Source organism: Dipodomys spectabilis, unplaced genomic scaffold (genome assembly GCF_019054845.1).
Source record: "Dipodomys spectabilis isolate Male_0828 unplaced genomic scaffold, ASM1905484v1 ptg000145l, whole genome shotgun sequence".
Taxonomy (NCBI): domain Eukaryota; kingdom Metazoa; phylum Chordata; class Mammalia; order Rodentia; family Heteromyidae; genus Dipodomys; species Dipodomys spectabilis.
The window spans coordinates 5,448,904-5,470,535 of NW_024870822.1; the positions used below are offsets into that span (position 1 = coordinate 5,448,904).

The following is a 21,632-nucleotide window of genomic DNA, read 5'->3' on the forward strand; positions in this document are numbered from 1 at the left end:
TACGGCCTAGTTAAATGAGACAAGTCCTTTGAAGCAGGAGGAATGGATGGGGCAAGAAGGTAAACAAATGTTCTGCTCCAGACACCTTTCACGCAAGTCATCTGCAGCTGAGAGAGCATGACTTTGAGAGAAAGAGAGGGGTGTGGGAGAGAAAGAGAGAGTTCTGAAGCTTTGGCCTTTCAGGAAGATACATGCTAATAATGTATTCTGGGTCTGGGAAACAAGCAAATGGCCATGTTTACTACCTAGTAAGTGATAACGATGTTATGCCCACATTTCTGAACTTTGCATGTTGTTACTATGTCTTCTTTAAAATCATCTTGAAAAGAATTTCCTGTAATTCATAAAAGGGAAATTCATGGCATCAGGGTTAGGCTTAAAAAAAAATTAAACCAGCCACCCATCAGAGAAGAAGAGAGAAAATTGCAAAGCAATCTGTATCAATCTATACAAGGCAGTAAATTACAGAGAACAGTGCCGGTTCTCTTCTAACTGAGATGTGGGTAGGGTCCTTTCCTCTTATTGCCCAAAATGTAGCAAGGATCATTTCTGAACAAGGAAAAAGGCTCAACTGTTCTCTTTCTGTGACAGGGTGAAGAGCCTGGGAGAAAAAGGGAACAGGAAATTGAATCTGTCCCAGATTTTGAGTCTATGATGCTCATATCATTAAGCTGGACAAAGGGATCCAGGCATGGTGATCACTATGTAAGCTCAGGACTAGGGAGAAAGTCCCAATCTATAGCAGCTATCAGCACATTGTGCTAACTTCAGAGGCTTGAATATTTGGTGGCAAAATCACACCCCAGGAAAGAAGCAGTAGCGTGTGTGTGTGTGTGTGTGTGTGTGTGTGTGTGTGTGTGTGTGTGTGTGTGCGTGTGTGTGTGTGTTCCTGGGGCTTGAATTCAGGGCCAAAGTACTCCCCTTTAGCTGTTTCACTCAAGGCTGATACTCTACCACTTGAGCCACAGCTCCATGTCTGACATTTTGGTGGTTAATTGGATATAAGAATCTTGGGGACTTTTCTGCCCAGGCTGGCTTTGAACTTGGATCCTCAGCTCTCAGCCTCCCAAACAGCTGGGATTACAGGCGTGAGCCACTGGCACCCAATATGTGATTGGTTCTGACTATTCCTGCAGACTAATTGGTGATAGTAAAACAGCTCCTGTGTATTAGCCATTGTTTTATAGTCTTTACATATATTGATTCTCACAGCTACCCATTTATTGCAGATGAAAATGCTGAGGCACAGAGGAGTCAATTAATCTCTTAATGAGTCACACAGACCGTAATGGAGGAACTGGGATACAAACTCTGGCAGCATGCTCCCATGGTGTGAGAGGCCACAATGTCTAAGTGCAATTCTATTGTTCACCAATGAGCTTGAATGAGTGTTAAAGAGAGGGCAAGAACACTGAATAGGGTACCACAAATCACCTTCAGTATAACCTTGAATAAGCCAGCAGACCCCTCTGCTTTAGTTTTTCTAATATGAAGAAGTTGGAATATAAGTGCTCCTTGAATGTATTTTCAGTTACATTTTGAAGTTGTTACAGTTCAATTTGTCACCTCTTTAGGCTGCTAGCTCAGTCTTTTTGCCTAGAAAACCAGATACTTCCTGGAACAGGTTTGTGTAACACTTGGATAAATATGCAAAATGATAGTATATATGATGCCTAGTTGTACAGGGCTGTGACATGTTGTTGGAGGTGTTATGGGAAAGAAACTTTAAAACTTTGGCCAGGTGCCGGTGGCTCATGCCTATAATCCTAGCTACTCAGGAGGTTGGGATCTGAGGATCATAGTTCAAAGCCAGCCCAGGCAGGAAAGTCTGTGAGACTCTTATCTCCAATATGCTACTCAAAAACTAGAAGTGGTGCTATGGCTCAAGTGGTAAGCACTAGACTTGAGCAAAAAACAGAAGCTCAGGGACAAAACCCAGGCCCAGTATTCAAGCCCCAGGGCCAGAAAAACAACAACAGCAACAAACAACAACAACAACAAAACTTTGGAAGTTTTCTACCTGTTTTAGGTAATCGTAGCAAGGAATAAATAAGTAAACTGAATAACCAGCCTGGCAGCTTAGCCCCGGAGAAAAACGTGTGTGTGTGTGTGTGTGTGTGTGTGTGTGGAGTGTGTGTATGCACCTGTACATACATGTAAGGGAAATGTTCACAGTTATATTAAACGTCCTATACGCAGATTCTTAAAGGTGCATACATATTTTAGCCATTCAGCTGAAGAAGAGGGAGGGATAGCATACAATTCTTCCCTGACTTCCTTCTTGTCCCTCTGAGATCTCTTTCTCCCTTTCATGCATTTCTCAAACATCTGTTATATAAGCATCTATCTATTATCACCACCTAATTTTCCTTGATAAGATCGCAATCACTGTGTGTTATAGACTCTTTGGATTCCTAGAAAAGTTGATAAACATCATGCTATATATTGATATCTTTCCAAAAGCAGCTAATGGATTGTTCCAGACTTGCTCAAAGGAAAACACTGTCATTTCAAAGCCTGTAATGGGTCACATCCTACCCACTTCCCTCTCAATTCACATCCTTCCCATCACCATGACGGTAGAAGTGTTAGGGAGCAAGATGTAGAAAAGCAGAGGGCTGTTTTGAGTGTGTGTGTGACTTGTCTCCTGAGTCATCTCACTAAGGTCTGGTACATGCAGGGGTTACAGTAACATTAGCAGCCTGAGACAACTGAACACAGATTTCACCTGCATGCTGAAAGGTATGAATCCAGTCCCTGAAGACCACTGGCCTGCCCCACATGGGGTCACGGGTGCTCACCTCACCGTTGAGGACAGACGAGGATTCTTGGCTCCTGTCTGAGGCAGGGTGCACCGTAGGCAGGGCTGCGGGTTTGATGGCAATGAGCTGCACAGATCCAGAAGACGTGTCAAAGGGATCTGTTGCTGCCTTGGCTGTGCTGTCAAAGAGAACTGCGCCCTCCTCTTCATCACTGGCTGTCACTGAAGGCCAACATAAACACACAAGACTTAGGATGTTGAGAGTTTCATGATCTTGGGGAACTATTAGTAGGCTCACCCCTACAGACAGTAATCCAAAGGACCTCAGAGACAACCCTGTTTGGTTCTGTGCCAAGGGCTCTCTGCTCTTCATGGTTTCCTTTTAAGAGCTACACTATTTATCCTGCCAGCGTGTCATCAGTGAGTAGGAACCAGTTGTAAAGACTTGAGTCAAAACAGTAAAGGACATTTATTTTTTTCAAAACTGACAAAGCACGTTTGGCATTAAAAGTTAATTTGTTCTGGATGCCTGAGTTGGGAATGAAAGGCCTGTCTACTTCCTTCCTTCCTTCCTTCCTTCCTTCCTTCCTTCCTTCCTTCCTTCTTTCCTTCCTTCCTTCCTTCCTTCCTTCCTTCCTTCCTTCTCCTTCTTCTATCTGCTTGTCTTCCTTCCTTCCTTGCTTGCTCTCTCTCTTTCTCTCTCTCCCTCCCTCTCTCCAATGATTTTCACTTTGGTTTCTTTCATTTGATTAAGACAAAAGAAAGCGAGGAAATCAGCAGAGAATGAAAGCAACTCCCCTAATTAAATAGACTGATTGCCACCTACACTCTGTTAAATGAATTCTCCCATCTGACAGATCATTCTGCTACAATAGCTGAAAGATACCAGTTGGCTTTGTGCTTTGATGATTGAGCTGAGAGGAAAAGTTCCAGGGCCAGAAGTATTGCTTGTTCTTGAAGCGTATTCCCACGAAGCAGCTCTAGGAATGACAACTCATTGGGCATGGCTTGGCAAGAGATAAATTAAGTCTGTTTGAACAACTAAACCATTAGACAACTAAGAAGCAAAATAGGTATTCTCTAAAATATGAATGTAACAAAAGTGTGTTCCTCATCCCTCCTACCTGCTCAGGAGAATGTTACTTAAATTATTGAGAAACACATGGTTTATATCACCCTGTCACTTACTATAATCACAGATCAATCAGGTGAAGCCAAGTGAATTGCTATTTTACAACATGGCTAAAACACTGCAGAGTCTAACAATGGGTTATAACTGGATTGTTCTGTTTTGTTGTATGGACTGGTTTGAAAATACCAGACTAACGGAATACCAGAAACCAATGGACAGAGGAGAGTATCTATTCAGATGTGTTATAAGATATGCATACATTTTGATAGGGTCTTTTTTCTGGGCACCTCATATCTGACCACCTTTCTCTCCCCATTAGGACAACTACTGGCCTCCAAGATGGCTCTCAGTAATTCTCACCTCCCATAATAAATAGGCTTTGGTTCTACTTTGTGTAACCAAGCAGAAAGCGCAGAAGTGACAGCTTTAAGAAGACAATGATAGCTTCCACCTTGCTCTCGTGGATCATTTACTGCCATGTTCTAATAATATGTAAGCAGCCCTAGGGACAGGTGGGGTGGATGGCTAGGAACTGAGTCCTCCTTCCCCCACCAGCCACACAAGTGAGCCATCTTCAGGCCCAGTGGAGACTTTAGATGACTATAGCCTAAGCCAATGTCTTGATTGTGACTTATAGGACACTTTGAGCCAGAATCACCCAGCTCAGCTTCTCCAAGATTCCTTACCCTCCAAACATTACATGACTTAATAAATGCAGACTGCCATGTTTGGTAACTATGTATAGGGTTAATAATAACCTATAAGTAAACAATATCCTGTAAACAAATCACTGATGAAGCACCTTAGAAACAACCTCCCATCTCCGAGCTCCTGTTACTATACATACACCACCAGCAATTAGGATAGGTGCTCTTTCAACAAGGAACTTGATCATATTATCTTTGGAATAGAAAGGTCTGAAGGTCCATGGCTTTCAGGATAAAGCCAGAGGTTTTGTTTTGGCGGTACTAGGGCTTGAGTTCAGAGTCTTTTGCTTGCTCAGCAGGTACTCTACAATTTGAGAAACATGCCCAGGTCTTTTCTGCTTTAGTTATTTACCAGGTTGTAACTTGCATTTTTGCCTGGACTGGCTTCAGACCATGGTCTTCCTACCTATGTAGCTGGGATCACAGATACACACATTCCTGGCTTTTTGACTCATGGGATCTCAATATATATGTTACATGTATGTATATCAATATTACATATACACAAATATACACCCTCACACATATTTTAAACATAATGTGCTAAACTTGCAATCTTGCACTTTTACTCTTTCCCAGAAAATATCTTTCCAAAGGTTACATAAGAGTTTGACTTAGAAGTTCCTATGTCTCTATTTGGAAAAGCACAAAAAATTGTGTGCGTTTGTGTGTGTGTGTGTGCATGTGTGTGCATGTGCTGGTGTTGAGGTTCGAACTCATGGCCTTAGGTACTGTCCCTGAGCTTTTTCTCTCAAGGCTGAAACACTAACACTTCAACCACAGCTCTACTTCTAATTTTTTTTTTTTTTTTGGTGGTTAACTGGAGAGGTTCACAGACTTTCCTGCTTGGGCTGGCTTTGAACCATGACACTCAGATTTCAGCCTTCTGAGTAGTTAGGATAACAGGTATGAGCCACCAACACCTGGCTACATTCTTTTTGCTTTCAAAATTCTATCTGCCACATCTACCTTTTCAATCAATATTTAAAAATTTTGTAAAACAGACTCTAAAACTGACTTGTGGCTAGGGTAACTATGATGGTTTCCATATGAAATGTCCCCTACAAGAACACTTCATTCCCGGCTGTCACCATTATTGTGGGAGGTTCTGGAAACTTTAGGAGGGGGAACGAAGCTGGAGATAGTAGGTTACTGAGAGTGGGTCTTTGAAGATATCATGTCCCTAGCCCCTTCCGATCTCTCTCTTTTCCTTGATGACACAGGGTGAGAAGCCATCTCTATACATTCTCACCAGGACACACTGCCTCACTAACTAATACAGTAAATGATGAAGCCACTGAGCTCTAAGGACCCGGGGCAGCCAGCCATGTTCTTAGTAAAATAGGGTCTTTTCCTCCTAAAGTTCTTTTTTTCGGGGGGTGGGGGGAGTGGGAGTGTAGTTGTGGAGGTGGGAGGGAAGGAATGGTAGGGGAAAAACAAAGGAGGAGGCAGCAATTCTTGATAAGAAATGTACTCATTACCTTGCTCATGTAACTGTAACCCCTCTGTACAGTATTTTCACAATAAAAAGCTTATTAAAAATAAATAAATAAAGTTCTTTTTTCCCCCTACAAAGAACAACAAAATTAGAAGCTATAGATACAACAAGCCTGGGAGAAACAAGAAGAGCTTTAGAATAACAACCTAGCGCATTAGCATGTGTTATCTAACCCAGAGTCTAATTAGACGCTCTAGGGAGGACAACAGTATTTAAACAGTCCACAAAAACACAGTCTATTTTCAGAGGCCACATTCATGTAAAAAGAGCTCAATCCTTTTTGCAGGCTATATGATAAATATACACTTTTCTTCTCTGTCATTTTCTTCCTTCTTTTCTTTGGATCATGTTGCAATCCAATCACAAACACTAGTGAGTTTTTTTTAAATCAGATAACTCTTACATAGTATTTAAGATTAAAAAGAGCCCTTTTAGTAAGAAAAAGAATGTGGATTTCATAAGAAAAGGTATTTTCCTAGAATTTAGACATACTGCTAAGTCTGTGGAATTTTACGTAAATGAGCTTCCTCTCAATTGTAATTGAAAAATTTAAATCTAAACCCCACTGAACAAATTTTTTTGATCAAACAGAAGCAGCCAACCCTGTAAATTCTCTTTTACTTATGGCAAAATTAAAATGTAGCCAAGTAAACACTATAATCCTGCAAAAGGTGGTGTCTTAATAAAACAAAAACCTCAACCTGGTACAGTAATTGCACTTGTTATGTACACATCTGTTAGTTATTTCAGAATCTGATAAATATCAAATTATAATAAATATATGATATATAATAAATATCAAGATGCACTGTACTCATAAACTGATACATTGAATTGAAATCCATCTATAGTACTTCAAGACAGTAATAAAAAAATTTAAAACACACACATAATCAAGGAGGCAGATAGAGAAGACAGATAAAAAGGAACAGCAAAGGTCAGATGCAACAGTTAGGGCCAGTCAGCATCAGTGGCTGGATAGTGAGTAATGTGGTCTGGAACCAACCGGCTTGCTCCTCTTCTGTGGATTAAATGTAGGAGGAAAAAAGTGTCTTTCTGTAAGTGCCTATTGACTGACAAAGGAATTTAGGTTTTGCACATTTTTAAGCAAGAATAAGGACATAGAACAATGTGCACATAGATTTCATTTTATAAAAGAAAACAAAGCAGGATGTTAAAATGCAAGGATACATATATGCTGTCATGTGCATAGTAAAAAGGTCAGAGAAAGACATTAAGTTCTTCAAGGTCATTTGAAGCCAAGGTAGGTGAGTGGGGTGACTGGGGAGTTGAATGTTCTTTGAATTGACTTTATAAAATGTCAAGGAGTATATAAAAAGGAATGGAGAAGGAACAGACAGAGCTAGGAGAGTGGATGGGCATATGTTTGCTTAGGTGACCCCTGCAGTATACTCATCTATGAATCTACGATACAGAATGTACAGTTTCTGTCATCCACAGTAATCAGAATTCAGGAGAACAGTCAAATAGATATGCCAATTTCAAGTGTTTAAATGCATATAAATACATTCCAATTTATAGTAGCTGGCAATGAGGAGGGAACATATTTTCTCTGCACAATGTAAGTCCATTTTGCTTTTCTTTGTTTTTGTTTTGTTTAAACTTTGCTTCTTTATGTAACAGAAAAAAAGGAAATAGGTGACATTTGCAAACTAAAGAATATTCTGACACTAGCTTCAAGAGAGAATCCCTGAACTATACTTCATCAAATTCTCTCAAAAGGAGAGCCCAGCTAAACAGTGGGGCCAGATTGGTTAGCCTTTCATTTGACATTTTCTGGAGATCACTACCCACAACCCTTTGACATCTAAAAAGAATTTTCTCTGATTGAAATCAGCAGTGATGGGTCCTTGATTCCGGGCAGTAACGAGCCAGCCTCATATGCAGAAGGACCATGTGGACTGCGGGTCAGAACCAAGGGTGGAATCAGGAAGAAACCAAGATTGTACAATAATGTCTGACACCTGTGGTCTACAGATAATACAGCTAGTAAGGGAGCTTAGAATGAACCCCAACGGCAATTCTTTATAGGAAGGGTAATAATAATCTGTCTAAGAGAGATTAAATAGTTAAGTCTCTCAAAAAATTAAGATTTAATGAATTAATGCACTAATTAACTAAGGGTAGTAGGGGGGTGTGTGTGTGTGTGTGTGTTAATGGGAGTTGAACTCTGGGCCTTGTGCATACTAGGCAAGAATTATACCACTCAGCTACCTCTCTAACTCTTTATTTTTTTTTGTTTTGAGACAGGGTCTCACTAAGTTGCCCAGGTTGTATTCAAACTTGAGATTTCAAATTAGCTAGAATTATAGGTTTATACCACTATGCTTTATAAGGTTGATTTTTTTCTTTTTTTAAATTTTATTTTCTTGTAAAGATGCTATACAGAGAAGTTACAATTCTATCAGTAAGGTAAGAAGTACATTTCTTGTCAGGCATTGTTACCCCCTCCTCTGTTTTTCTCCCACTATCCCTTCCCACCCCTCCCTTGACTTTTTCCCCCTCTGGTGACAGATCTATTTTGTTTTGGCAAAAGTAGATTTGTAATATCTGAACTTACTCGTTTAGACTGAGCTACTGAAACTCATCAAGGGGAAGAGGGCAAGAAATGGGAGGAAACCTCCAAAATAGAGACTTGACACTTTAATGGACCTGGTTCTGAAAATCACATTGATTCAATAAAAAAAAAAAAAAGAAAAATCTCTGAGCAAACAATTTGTTCTGCGAAGGGGTGTTTGTTTGTTTCTGAGAAAGTACACACTTCCTCGTGAGCAGGGACAGAAGAGGTGAAATGAAACAATTCAGAGAAGGGGTAAAATGATCACCCCAAAGGTTCATAGCAGATTTCTAGCCCGGGGTAAGCGTGTGTGTGCACGTGCAGGTCTATGTTCGAAAATTCACATGAGGAGTTAGGGAGGGGCTTGGCTGGAAGACTTCTCACCATTTCTCTTCCTGTTCTCCTCCTTTGTCACTTTCTGCTGTGCCATTACGTTCTGGGGTGAGCGTCTTCCCGAGCTGGGCTTCCCTGATTCGTTGCTGATGACAGAGCCATTCTCACTGGGCGACCTGCTGGAGGTAACCATAGCAACAGCGGAGACCATAAGTTTCAACTAGAACAGCTACTTCCCAAGGTTATTTCATTTGTGTCTGTAGCCTTTCTTTCCGGTCTTACCAGTCAAGAAGAAATGAAATTGGACAAAATTAAAAAAGAAAGAAAACAAAACCATCTACACTACCGCGAGGACGCGCGTCTGGCTGTTGTTATAAAGTGCATTTTCCCATAATTCTCTGCAGAGAAGTCCAGTGAGGACAGAGCTCTCCATCCCATCTCAGTTTTATTACCTCTTGGTGACTATGGAAACAGCAGTGATAGTGTTTGTGCAGCGAGTTCTCCCTCTAACACACACCACTTGTGCATGCTGAGTGTCTGGATCAAATGAGTGTCTTCAGATATGCATAAAACATGCTTCTCTTCGGCTATTGTCTTCATGATGTAGATCTTAGCTACAAGAGGTTAAGCCTCCCCACTGTGGAGTCCTCTCTCGCTCCTCCCTTGCCCCCCCCCCCCCCATACACATACCTACACATGCTCTTTCACTGTGGTACGCAGTAACCCCTTGAATCTTGAAAACACCAATTTGAGCTGTTTGTTCCTCCAGGGAACATTAGTGTGTGTGTGTGCCTTCTTTGTGCCAGGCATCATGATAGGTATACAAGGCAATGGACTCTGATATCCCTCCGTGCTAAGAGCTCTGTGCCAAGGACTGAGCTGAACATTCCCAATGACTCATTGCAATCATCCCTGATTTCGTGATGGCCAGTACTGTTCGGCAAGTGAGGAATATGAAGCCCATGGAGATGGAAGGCATTGTTCAAGATAGCTGTAGGGCTGTGGCAAATCAGCCAGAAAGCCAGGGATGCTCTCCCATCCTTACCCCAAAACATACTCCCTTCACAGGCCAACAGTGATTCTAATGCTGACATGCCACCGGATCTTCTTTCAAAAAGTTCCCAAGTTTTCCTTTTGGAACTCAGTAGCAAAGTGGCTTCTTGAGATCTCCTCCTCGTAGGTTCATGCTCCTTTTAGGTCTCAGTCTGAGCACAAAGACCACACTGCCTTCCTCTGTGGGAGAGGTGGGAGCCACTCGAAGCCTTTCATTCCTCTACCATCCATGGGCCACATTGAAAAAAAGCCCTCGCTCCAGGCCTTGCAATAGAAGAGCATCTGGGAATTGATGCCCTTGACCAGCAGGTGAGCATCCTCCTGCCCTAAAAATTAGAATTCCTAGTTCTGTGCATGTCAGACCCTAAAAGCTACCAAGGAAGGCTGGGCTGTCTACCTGATAAGGTAGCACTTGTTAAAACTGTTCTAGAATCAAACTGCCCACGTATAAGTTTGTTTGCTATAGTCCTTCTTTGGCGATTCTTAGTGTTCTATTAGCATATCAAAGTTCCTGAGCAGTTCTGTCATGGGTTAATTTTGTTTCATTTAATCCAACATTTTCCAGTATATATGGTCATAAATCTCTTTCACTCTGACCCCTTTTAACATGCTATAAAATTTGTAATAGGAAGAATGTAGTCTGGGAAAACATGAATCAGACATTAAAATTTTTATTAGATATATATTATTTTTATAATGATATATATTTGATCTCTGAATATGGAGAGTAGACATGTGTTCTGGGGTTGTTTTTAGAACCTCATGATTAAAAGCTGGCTTTTTAAAAAAAGGTTTTTATTTAGTTCCGAGGGGGAAAAATAGGGAAAGCTTTTTGTAAGCTTTGTAAGTACATTTAAATATTACTCACTGATTTTTGTTGCATTTTCATACTAATCCCTCATTTCAGGAAACAGCTTTTTTGTTTTTCCCACTTTAAGGAAAGACTCAATGAGCAAATAAAAAAACTCAACTCTGTTTCATTCTTTGCATAAGTTTATAGACTTTTGTTTGCATGAGTCATCAGTTTGAAATTCTTGGTTAAAATAGAACCAGATATGTGATACACATATTACTAGGACAGCAATAAAAGTGCTTTGAAGACCAAAAAATGTGGGTTGGAGTCATGGCTCAAGTGGTAGAGCACCAGCCAATGGATGAAAGTGTTAGATTCTGAGTTTTTGCCAAAAAATTGTTACCTGTGATGTACATTTAGGCCGTCCCTATCCTGGTATGTAGACAGACATGTAACTTAGAAGAACAGTCTTTGAGGTGAGGCCTAATCAACTACTAAACAATTATGGCCCTTCTTTGATTATGACAATCATTCACTTAAGTGCTGTTGGCAAATGGCTATTTTGTAAATGATCTCATACTTCTGTGATCAGCTAGATTTGAGTAGAGATAGGGCTTCTCCCATTGCCTGGCACTAATAAAGCCAGCCCTTAAAAAATGTGCATCATGACAGTGTTCCCCTTTCGCTTCATTTGTTTTTATAACCTCTCCTCCCCCTTTCTCTTTCCCTCCTTTCTTCTCCCTCTTCCTTCTCTCCTTCCTTCATTTTCTTTCTTTCCTTACCCTTCTTTTCCTTCCCTTTCCATTTTTAGTTTTAGCAAGGACTTATTTTAGTATAGCAGGATAAAATTGGGAAAAATAGAAAAAAGAAAAGAAACACCTCTTGCTTCCCGCACAGGAAATGGGAGTTAAGACTCAAAGACTTCCTTTCCTTTCTTTTGCTTATTGCTATTCTAGATTTCTCCTCTGAGTTCCAGACACATGGTCAATGAGTCCTCAGTACTTTTATTTACATATCTGTGGACATCTTAAATTCTCCATACTCACATCCTAACTCTTAATCATCCCTAACAGACACACTTCTGCCCTTGTCTTCTCTAGTACTAATAAGGGAAAATACATTCTCCTCCACTTCCAAATCTCACTATGGTCTCAGCAAATTTTGTCAGCATTTCCATCCAAATGTTTCCAGAACCCAATCACTTCTCAAACCACCATGCCCAGGGTGTATCCTACCAGCTCTCACCTGAACCACAACAGCAGTGTGGTCCATCGCTGTTAACTATTCTCCACACAAAACCAGAAAGAACCTTGAAGCCACCACATGTCATTGCTCTTCTAGAAACTTTCCCATGACATCTGATCTTTCAATAAAATTCCCAGTTCTGACTTCAGTCTTTAGGGTCGACATGATTAACTGAAGAGTACTTCTCTAACCCATCTGCTACTACTTCCTCCTTAGTGCATACCAGTCTCCTTGACCTCTTTTTTTTTTTCTTCAGTTTTTTCTTTCTTTTTTTTTTTATTGTAAAGATACTATACAGAGGGTTACAGTTGCATGAGTGAGGTAATGAGTACACTTCCTCTTGAACATTGTTACCCCCCTCCATTGTTTTCCTCCTACCATCCCCTCCCTCCCTCCCTTCCCCAGGTTCTTTTTTTTGATTGTGATTAAGTGATTACATAATTTCCCAGTATTGTGGAATAATGATGCTCATTTAAAGTCACAAGTTCATTCTAACTTTCCTGGAGCAAATTGTCTATCACAGTCTATAATATATAACGGTGTTCACATGTTATATACCATCTCCTTGACCTCTTGATCTTCGAGTGTGTCAAGACATTTCCTCCTCTGGGGTTTGCACACACCATCCTATCTTCTCAGAAAATTTTTCCTATAGACAGCTTTATAGCTGACCCCTTATTTCAGTGAGGTTCTCCCTTGCTTCCTATCTAAAATAGCGCTATATCTCCCTCAACATCTGTAAGTCCCCTTTCTGGGCTTTGGTTTCCTTCTTTGTGTTCATCACCACCTGACCTAGACAGACAGACTTTATTAATTTCTCTGCTTGTTTATTGCCTAAGTCTTCCCACCAGATGTTAAGCTCCATGAGAACAGAAACTCTGTCTTGTTCCTCTGAAGAATGTCCAGGTAAGTAGCAAACAAATAAAACTTACCTGTTAGATTAAAAAAGAGAAAAGAGGGAGGGAAGAGACAGCTTTCCCAGCCTCCACAGTGGACTCAGGCAACAGAGAAAGGGGCTTGCAATGAGTGTTGGTTTAGCCAGCCAATAGTGATTAAAAAGGCGATGGCAAAGTCCTTGTAATAAGTCTCTTGGCCTCCAACCTAACCTCTTTCACCTATCAGTCATGTTACCATTAGTCCTAAAATAAAGGCTAGACATCACTGTCTCCTAAAGAACTTTCAGTGACTTCCCACAGTGAAGGTCATGCAGGTTTAGTCCGTCATCTGGTTCTAATACAACCACTGTGAACTCCAAACTACAGAATGCTCAGCATGCAGAGCCTGTGTTCTCTTTCCTCACTGCTTTCAGATAAAGGTTTTATCTCATTCCACCTCCTCAGCCCTCATTTTCTCTTCCAGCTCAGCTCAACCAACCTGTTCCATGATACCTCCCAGGCAGCATTGTATTTCCCCTTCCCCTCAGCCACAGTGACTGACTCAGACCCCATTGCAGCCCTGCACATCTCCATGCCTGGTATTTATCGCTGGGTCTCCTCCACGGAGAGGTCTTAGGGGTTAAGAATCAACCTTATGGAGCTGGGAATGTGGCTTAGTGGTAGAGTGCTTGCCTAGCACGCATGAAACCCTGGGTTTGATTCCTCAGTACCACATAAACAGAAAAAACCGGAAGTGGCACTGTGGCTCAAGTGGCAGAGTGCTAGCCTTGGGAAAAAGAAGCTCAGGTACAGTCAGGCCCTAAGTTCAAGCCCCAGGTCTTATATACTTATATACAAGCCCCAGGACTTATATCAATGTTATATATTTTTATAGCACTTCTAAAGCCTTTCAAAGTGACCTGCTTATAATAAACACACACACACACACAATCAATCAATCAATCAACCAATCAATCAATAAATGATACTGACTGAAATCAGAAACTATATTGAGAAACTGCCAGATAAAACACAACTATCCTGAAACAAAGGCATGGTATGAATCAGGACCAAATTTATGACAATATACAGAAGAACTACATATTTACTATTGTGGTCAATCAATGATAGGAAACTTTATTTTTTTTTAAATTTAATTTATTTATTTATTTTTGGGTCCAGTCGTGTGGCCTGAACTCTGGGCCTGGGCGCTGTCCCTCAGCTCTTCAGCTCAAGGCCAGTGCTCTACCACTTGAGCCACAGAGCCACTTCCGGCGTTTTTCTTTTTGCTTATGTGGTGCTGAGGAATCGAACCCAGGGCCTCAGGCATGCAAGGCAAGCGCTCTACCACTGAGCCACCTTCCCAGCCCATGATAGGAAACTTTATAAACAGCAACTCATACAGGGTGGTGTGGCGATTCTTGTCCTCTCCCTCCATCTCTTTTTCTTCTTACTAATTTCTTCTTTAGCTAAGAAATTATCTTTAGTTGTTTAAGAGTTTCAATCCAACATGTCAACTTACGATGACAATGCATCTTGATCAATGCCATTCCTTACATGGCTCCCCCCCCCCCCCACGATCTATCTCAACCCCAGCCATCCCCTCAAGTTACCTGGTTCCATTTGTGCATATGTACATTGAATATGATTCTTGTATTTGTCCACCATTGCTCTCTCCATTCATCTTCATCTCCTATTTGATATTCAAAATGAGCATGAAGGGAAATGTCAAGAGAATGCTAGAATTCACTTGTGAACCTTGACTGCTCTTACCAGCACTGATGTCTCTTGCCAACACAGAGAGTCACAAGTTGACCTGTGCCTACCTCTTTCTGGTTTCAGTGGACTTGGCTGTTTTGATGGTGCTCCCATCCTGAGCAATGTCTCTTTCCTGAGGTGCATCTCTGACGGGCAGGGGGAGGACCACTGTCTCCTGAGTCACAGGGATGACTTCCTCGTCTGCTCCTTGCTGGCCTAGGTGCTGCTTGGCATAGTCAAAGCCTTGCACGGGCTGCAAAGAGGAAACAGGTTGCAGTCATATTTCTAGAAAAGCACCTCCCACAACAGCTTGCAGAAAAGATGGGTAGCAAAATATATGTGATGAGACAAAAGTGAGCCTCCGGATAGATAAGAATTAAATTGGATCCTCTCATGACGTCTGTCTTGCAAAATCAGAATGGTAATTCCACCCAAGTAAGACTCTCTATAGATAAGACTTGTAGAGAAAAATGAAGAGCACCAGCAAGATGTAAAAACTGTTGAGAACAAACTCTTTCAAGGGCTTTAAGCCATTCATTTTACGTCAATGGATACTGCTAACTAGGAAACAACTCCTAGTGGGTATTTTGTTTAAGGTATTACGTCTTAGAAGGTATTACTGCTTAGAAACATCTGACTGTCCCTAAACACCACTCTCTTATTGTTTTATGTGCAGCAGCATGTATGAGATTACCCAGTCCCTTGGACTCTGAACCCCAACTTTCTCAATCAGAGAGATGACAATATCTGCTTTTTACCTTTATCACTCTTGGGTAGTAAGGCAGATCACAGATCTGCCACAGGGAGGGAGATATGCTACCAAATGTGAAAGCTATCCCATCAGTAATGGTGACATGGCATTTAGGGAACTGTTCTTTAATTCACATTTCTCCCTGAAGCATGCTGGCTCCCCTATAATTCATTCCTAGGGAATTAGCAAGGCTTTTATTGACTAGTATGAAATCCAAAGTGAATAAGACTTCTGTGAGCAAAATCCAACAGACTATGTATTAGCAGAGTACTAAAATCCAAGAGGCATGATTAACCAACTGCCAGGAACATCTCTATTCTTTAACCCCACCCCCGCCTCCAAGCAGGACAAGCATAACTGAGGTGGGACTATGCTGGTTAAGAGCCATGGATCTGTAATCAGGTTGCCTGGATTCAAATCCAACGTTACTGCTTATTAGCTGTAAGTGACTGACATTCTCTGACATCAGCTCTTCATTTGTAAAATGGAGATAATAATAATGTGAACAGGATAAAAGGTTTATAGATGTGAGAGGGATATTTAATGACCTTCAAGATGATGCTGTAAGGGTTAAATAAGTAATTCAAGGTTAGCACTCATCTAGGTGCCTCACACAAACTTAGTGCTCATTCTGTATTAGTTTCCTTATTTGTCTTCCTACTAAATCCCAGACCAGTTAAAATGGCTGTTGGTAGTCATTCATTCATTCATTCATTCATTCATTCATTTATTTTGGTGCCAGTCTGGGGCCTCAGCACTGTTCCTGAGTTTCTTTGCTCAAGGCTAGGACTCTACCACTTCTGGTTTTTTTTTGTTGTTGTTCATTAGAGATAAGATTTCATGAACTTTCCTTCTCAGGATGGCTTCATACCCTGATTCCCAGATCTCAGCCTTCTGAATAGCTAGGATTACAGGTATGGACCACCAGCAGCACCATTATCCTATTTAGTTTTGTTCCAACAGCACTGGCTTGTACCAGGGACCATTGGAGTGCTGGAGATACAAACAGGGATATAAACTAGTTATTACCAGCTGGGCGCCAGTGGTTCACGCCTGTAATCTGAGCTATTCAGGAGGCTGAGATCTGAGGATCACAGATGAAGCCAGCCTAGGCAGGAAAGTCTGTAAGACTCTCATCTCAAATAAACTACTCAGAAAAATCCATAAGTGGTGCCAAGGCTCAAGTGGTACAGCATTAGCCTTTAGCAAAAGAATCCCAGAGACAGCACCCAGGCCCAGAGCTCAAGTCTCAGGACCAGAAAACAAACATACAAATAAACCAAAAAACCAACAAAACAAAAACAACCAAAAAACCACCAAGGAACTAGTCATTACCCCTGAGGAGCTCATGGTTTTAATCATATTCAATATAACAGGTATAATAATAACTGCATAGGTTATGTACTTTATCCCTTAAGGTAGGAATTCTTTTTTTTAAATTTTTTATTGTAAAGATACTATACAGAGGGTTATAGTTACATGAGCAAGGTAATGAGTACACTTCCTATTGAGCATTGTTACCCCCCTTCATTGTTTTCCCCCTAAAGGTAGGGATTCTATGAGCCCCATTTTTCCAGAGGAAAAACTGAGGTTCAGAAGGACTAAGCAACTTATCTGGGATCATACAGCTGACTGGTGACAGGGCCAACATTTGAACCTTCTTGTTTGAACCCAGATCACAACATCTAACCACGACTTGACAACTCATTCCACTGACCACCTTCCCCTCAGCAGTCGCCATCTTGGTTGGGTGCCTTATACTTTATTGGCCTTGTTCCTGTGCTGAGATTCCCAGCTGGCCTGGGAGGGACTGGAAGCCTCCAACAGCTATGACTCCCCAAATCTAGTGAGTGGGATAAGCTAGCTCTGATTCCAGCTCCCCACTTGTTCCACCCTCCCTACATTTGATCTCTTGCCCTTCTTCGCACTTTCTTGAGGTTACTGGCTGCATACGTCAGATGACTGGGTCAACTGGGAGTATGTGAAAAGAGAGACATTGGAACAACAGCTGAAAAAGTGGCCGCTGTGCTGGATGCTGGTGGCGCATGCCTGTAATCCTAGCTACTCAGGAGAGTGAAAGCTGAGGATCAAAGTTCAAAGTCAGCCCAGGCAGAAAAGTTTGGGAGACTCATCTCCAATTAACCATCAAAAAGCCAGAAGTGGAGCTGTGTCTCAATTGGTAGAGTACCAGCCTCAAGTGGAAAAAGCCAAAAGAGAGAATGAGGCCCTGTGTTCAAGTCTCAGTACCAACACACACACACACATACACACACACACACACACACACACACACACACACAATATATATATATATATATATATATATATATATATATATATATATATATTCAGTACTTATAGCATACTGACACCGACCTAGTTTTGTCCTCACAGCTAACTCATAGGGTAAGTAGGACAAATATCAGTCTTCATTTTATAATAAGAATACCAAAGCTCAGAGAGGTTGTGATTTGCTCAAGATCATACAACCAGGTGGTAAAAACTGAAAACTAATTCCTCCATTTTTCTGACTCCCAAAGCAATTGGTCTCCCAAACTTCAACTTGAAAATCACCTATTGTTTGTTGGAAAAATATCAGTGATACAAGAGTAATTATAACCCCAGTCATACAAAGCTGTGAAAGACCTGCCTAAAATTGTTTGAATGGGTTTTACAAAATTTCCAAATCAAAACAATAATCTCCAATAATTCCAAAGACAGACACATTATCAAGACCGTCTAAGAAACAACACCATGCAATAATAAAAGCTAACTTGTATTTGGTATTTATTATATACCAGGTACAACCCAAAGCCATTTACATATATTAACTTGTAATCCTTCCAGTAGCCTATCCAGGAACAGTGTTAACATGCCCATTTTACAGATGGGAAAGCTGAGGCACAAAAGAGGTCTCCTAACTTTACTGAGGTCATACAGATAAGTATGTGAAAGAGAGGAAATTGCTGGTCATGCATAGGGGGTGAAGGATTTGTCCCAAACAGAACACGCCCACCATTGCAGGGCTCAAATTCCATTCTGCATGTGGATCTGGCTATAACTACTTTTCCAGCCATGTTCTCTTTATCTGAATGAAGGGAAGAGGCTACAGATGCAATGACAAAGAGTAAAGAGAAGCAAAGTAGGAAGACACAAGGTAACTGAAGCTAAGCCCACTTGCTATTATTATTCTCTCAGCATTCAGCCTGTGGAAGGAAACCTGGCAGATGACAATACCACAGCGTATGCCTAGAGTCTTGTCTCCACAGACGAGGGACAGGCTCGCTACTCTGGCCTCAGCCCCCTGGACTCCCACACTTACCTCTGCTTAGCATGTTATGTTTGTCACTGGGGCTCTCAGCCTGAGTCCCCGGGATTTCCTCTGACCCCGCAGCATGCATTCTAAAGACACAGCGACGTCCCTGGTGCCATCCGCCTCGCTTATGGATTGGTGGCGAAGGCTAACTCTTATTCTGCTTCGTCCCTTTGCATTCACTGAATTCTGCTCACACCTGGTGGTGAAGAGCCGTGCAGCTGGCTCGCTCCTCTCTCCGACATACCGCAGTGTCCCTGCCTTGGACCAGGAGGACTGCAGCAGCACAATGGCAGTTGCAAGCTGCTGGCTTCCCGGGACAAAAGGGTGGTGGAAATCAAAGTGTGTCACACAGTCTCCCGGAGGGGGAGACCCGCAGCAGCGCCATACAACTCATGGGACATTAAATTGGTTTGATTTCCAACCCTGGCCAGGTACTCCAGAAAGCACAATGCACGGGGTAGGCACACAATAGGAGCTGGGAAAAGCATAAACACGCCCCCCCTGCTGGCCCCAGAGAGCGTGCCAGCCAGAAGATGTGCTGCTTCATTCGGCTGACAAATAAGGCTTTGGTTGAATCTGTGACTCAAAGACTGCCACTTCTAACGTCAACGCGGCATGTTTGACGTTCTTGGACTAACCCTGCCATGCCGGTAATGACTTGTTATGGTGGCACACTTCACACGTGGTAGCCAAGCTAGGAAATGCAACACTGTACTCTGGAGCAGTGTGCATTTTTGCGTTCTGGCAATTTCCAGTGGCCCCTTCCTCCCAGCCTCCTGCTGCATGGGAAAGGTAGGGGTCTTGGGGGACATCAGAAGCAGAATACACATTTTGGGGGGTGGGGGTGGGTCCTCTGTAGTCTAATCAAGCCACTGCATCACAACAGGTGTTATCAGTTTAGTCCGCAATAAGAGTCCTTTGATTTCTTTTGTGCTGGTGAGGTATGATTGTTTAGAAGGAAGGGAGTTATGTGGATACCCCCATCCCCACAGAACCAGCTTTATAACTGACGTGCACTACATTGGACAAGAAGTAGGGCAGGGGCCACTTGCTACCCAGGTAGGCAGAACTCAGAGGTCCTGAGACAGAAGAAGAGCAGCCTGGTAGATCTCCAGGGTCCGGTGGGTGGCCCCACACAGAAAGAGTACAAAGATTTCCACGTGGGGCTCCCTCACCCTCCTGTTGTTTGTTGTATTATACTCTGGACAAATCCTGACATCTTTCTTTCCCTCTTGGGTTCGGGCTGTTCACTGAGGATAATAAAACCTGCCCTGACTGTGACCTATCTCACCAGGCTGGCGTGATGAACAAACGAGGTGACAGGCCCAGAAGGGCCAGCAGATTGTAAGGCATTATTTAAACACCGAGTCTTACAGTTGAGATAATTCCCTCGGGGACTATCACAAAGGCAGTTACGTGCCTGGAAAATTAGCCATCAAAATGTCCTCTGTCCACGGCTCTGCCAGATACCAGCCTCCAGGGCAGAGGTATGCAGGTGGCAGAGGGAAGATAGGACCCCAGCCAGGCTGTGGGCTTCACCACTGGCCTGGCCTGGCAGCTGGTCTACCATGGCAATCATTCCAGCCAGCAGAACAGGGAAGCAAAGGAGCCTTATATTAGAGGCCAAAAAAAAAAATCTTGTCTTAGTCAATTTGCATTGCTAAAACCAAATACCATCCATGGGGGGCCTTTTAAGTAACATTTATTTCTCATGGTTTTGGAAGCAGGGTCGTTCAAGACCAAAGTGGTTGGGCTCTGTTGAGGGCCGGCTGCCATGCTTCAGATTGTTCATTGCCTGTGTCCTCACAAGATGGGAGAGACAAACACTTCTAAGGGCATTAATCTCATGCGCGGAGGCTCCATCCTCACAGCCAACTCACGTTCTACAGAGCTATCGCTCATGCCATCCCAGGGAGGGATGGGGCTAGGATTCTGGCACATGCATGTGGCGGACACAAATGGAGACCCACTTCACCTCCACGCCTGCTACTTCCCACCCATCGCCCATGTGATCGCACAGGTGTGACTTTTCATGGGTAGAAGGATGGAGCCTACTGACATGTTGAAGGTCCTCTCGGATCTTTTTAGCTCTAGGTTTCCTGTGCCTTGGTTTCCTCATCTGTGAGATAATCCTCAAAGGGATGCTGAGAGGATTAGAGGTGCAAAAAGCAAACTTCATGGAAACACTAGTTGGGGAGAGTGAGCAGCTAAGAGGCATGGGTTCCCGTGTCCTTGGAAGCCCAGAGAGAAGGGCAGGCAGATGGGAGTGGAGGCGTGGCTCAGCTGGTGGAGTGCTAGTCAATGAGCAAAAACGTCGGGCACCAAGTTTGAGTCCCAGTCTCAGAGCAGAGAGAGGAGAGAGACAGAGAGACAGAGAGACAGAGAAGACAGAGAGAGAGAGAGAGAAAGAGAGAGAGAGAGAGAGGAGAGAGAGGAGAGAAATAAGGAGAGGAGAGGAGGGAAGAGGAGAGGAGAGGAAAAGAAGAGGAGGGGAGGGGAGAGGTGGAGAGGGGAGGAGAGGGGAGCAGAGAGATAAGGGGGGAGGGCAGGGCCTCTGGGGGCTGAGTCCCCGCCTCGTCCCACTGCCCACCTACCTTTGCCCTCTGAGGCAGGTTGATCATGGTGTCCGGCTTGAAGTCGTTCTTGTTCTTCCTGCAGAGCACGGCCGTGATGATGATGATGATGACTGTCACCACAGCGATCGGCGCCAGCACCGCAGCGATGATCCATAGATTGTTAGGCGGGTTCTTTACCACAGCTGTGGGAAAGAGCCGGCCGGACACACGTGACCAAGGGCATTGGAAGAGCAACGTGAGCCTGACAGGGACCCCT

The 21,632-nt window shown here is 42.7% G+C and overlaps 1 protein-coding gene across 1 annotated transcript in view; it reads right to left on the reverse strand.

Moving 5' to 3' along the window:
• Kiaa1549l (KIAA1549 like) overlaps positions 1-21,632 on the reverse strand; it is a 241,992-nt gene that overhangs the window by 51,189 nt on the left and 169,171 nt on the right. The window contains exons 11-14 of the mRNA XM_042691587.1: positions 21,395-21,558; positions 14,802-14,986; positions 9,061-9,188; positions 2,802-2,983 (exon numbers count right to left, since the gene is read on the reverse strand). Of these exons, the coding sequence (XP_042547521.1) occupies positions 2,802-2,983; positions 9,061-9,188; positions 14,802-14,986; positions 21,395-21,558 (659 nt within the window). The remainder of the gene's footprint in view (positions 1-2,801; positions 2,984-9,060; positions 9,189-14,801; positions 14,987-21,394; positions 21,559-21,632) is intronic.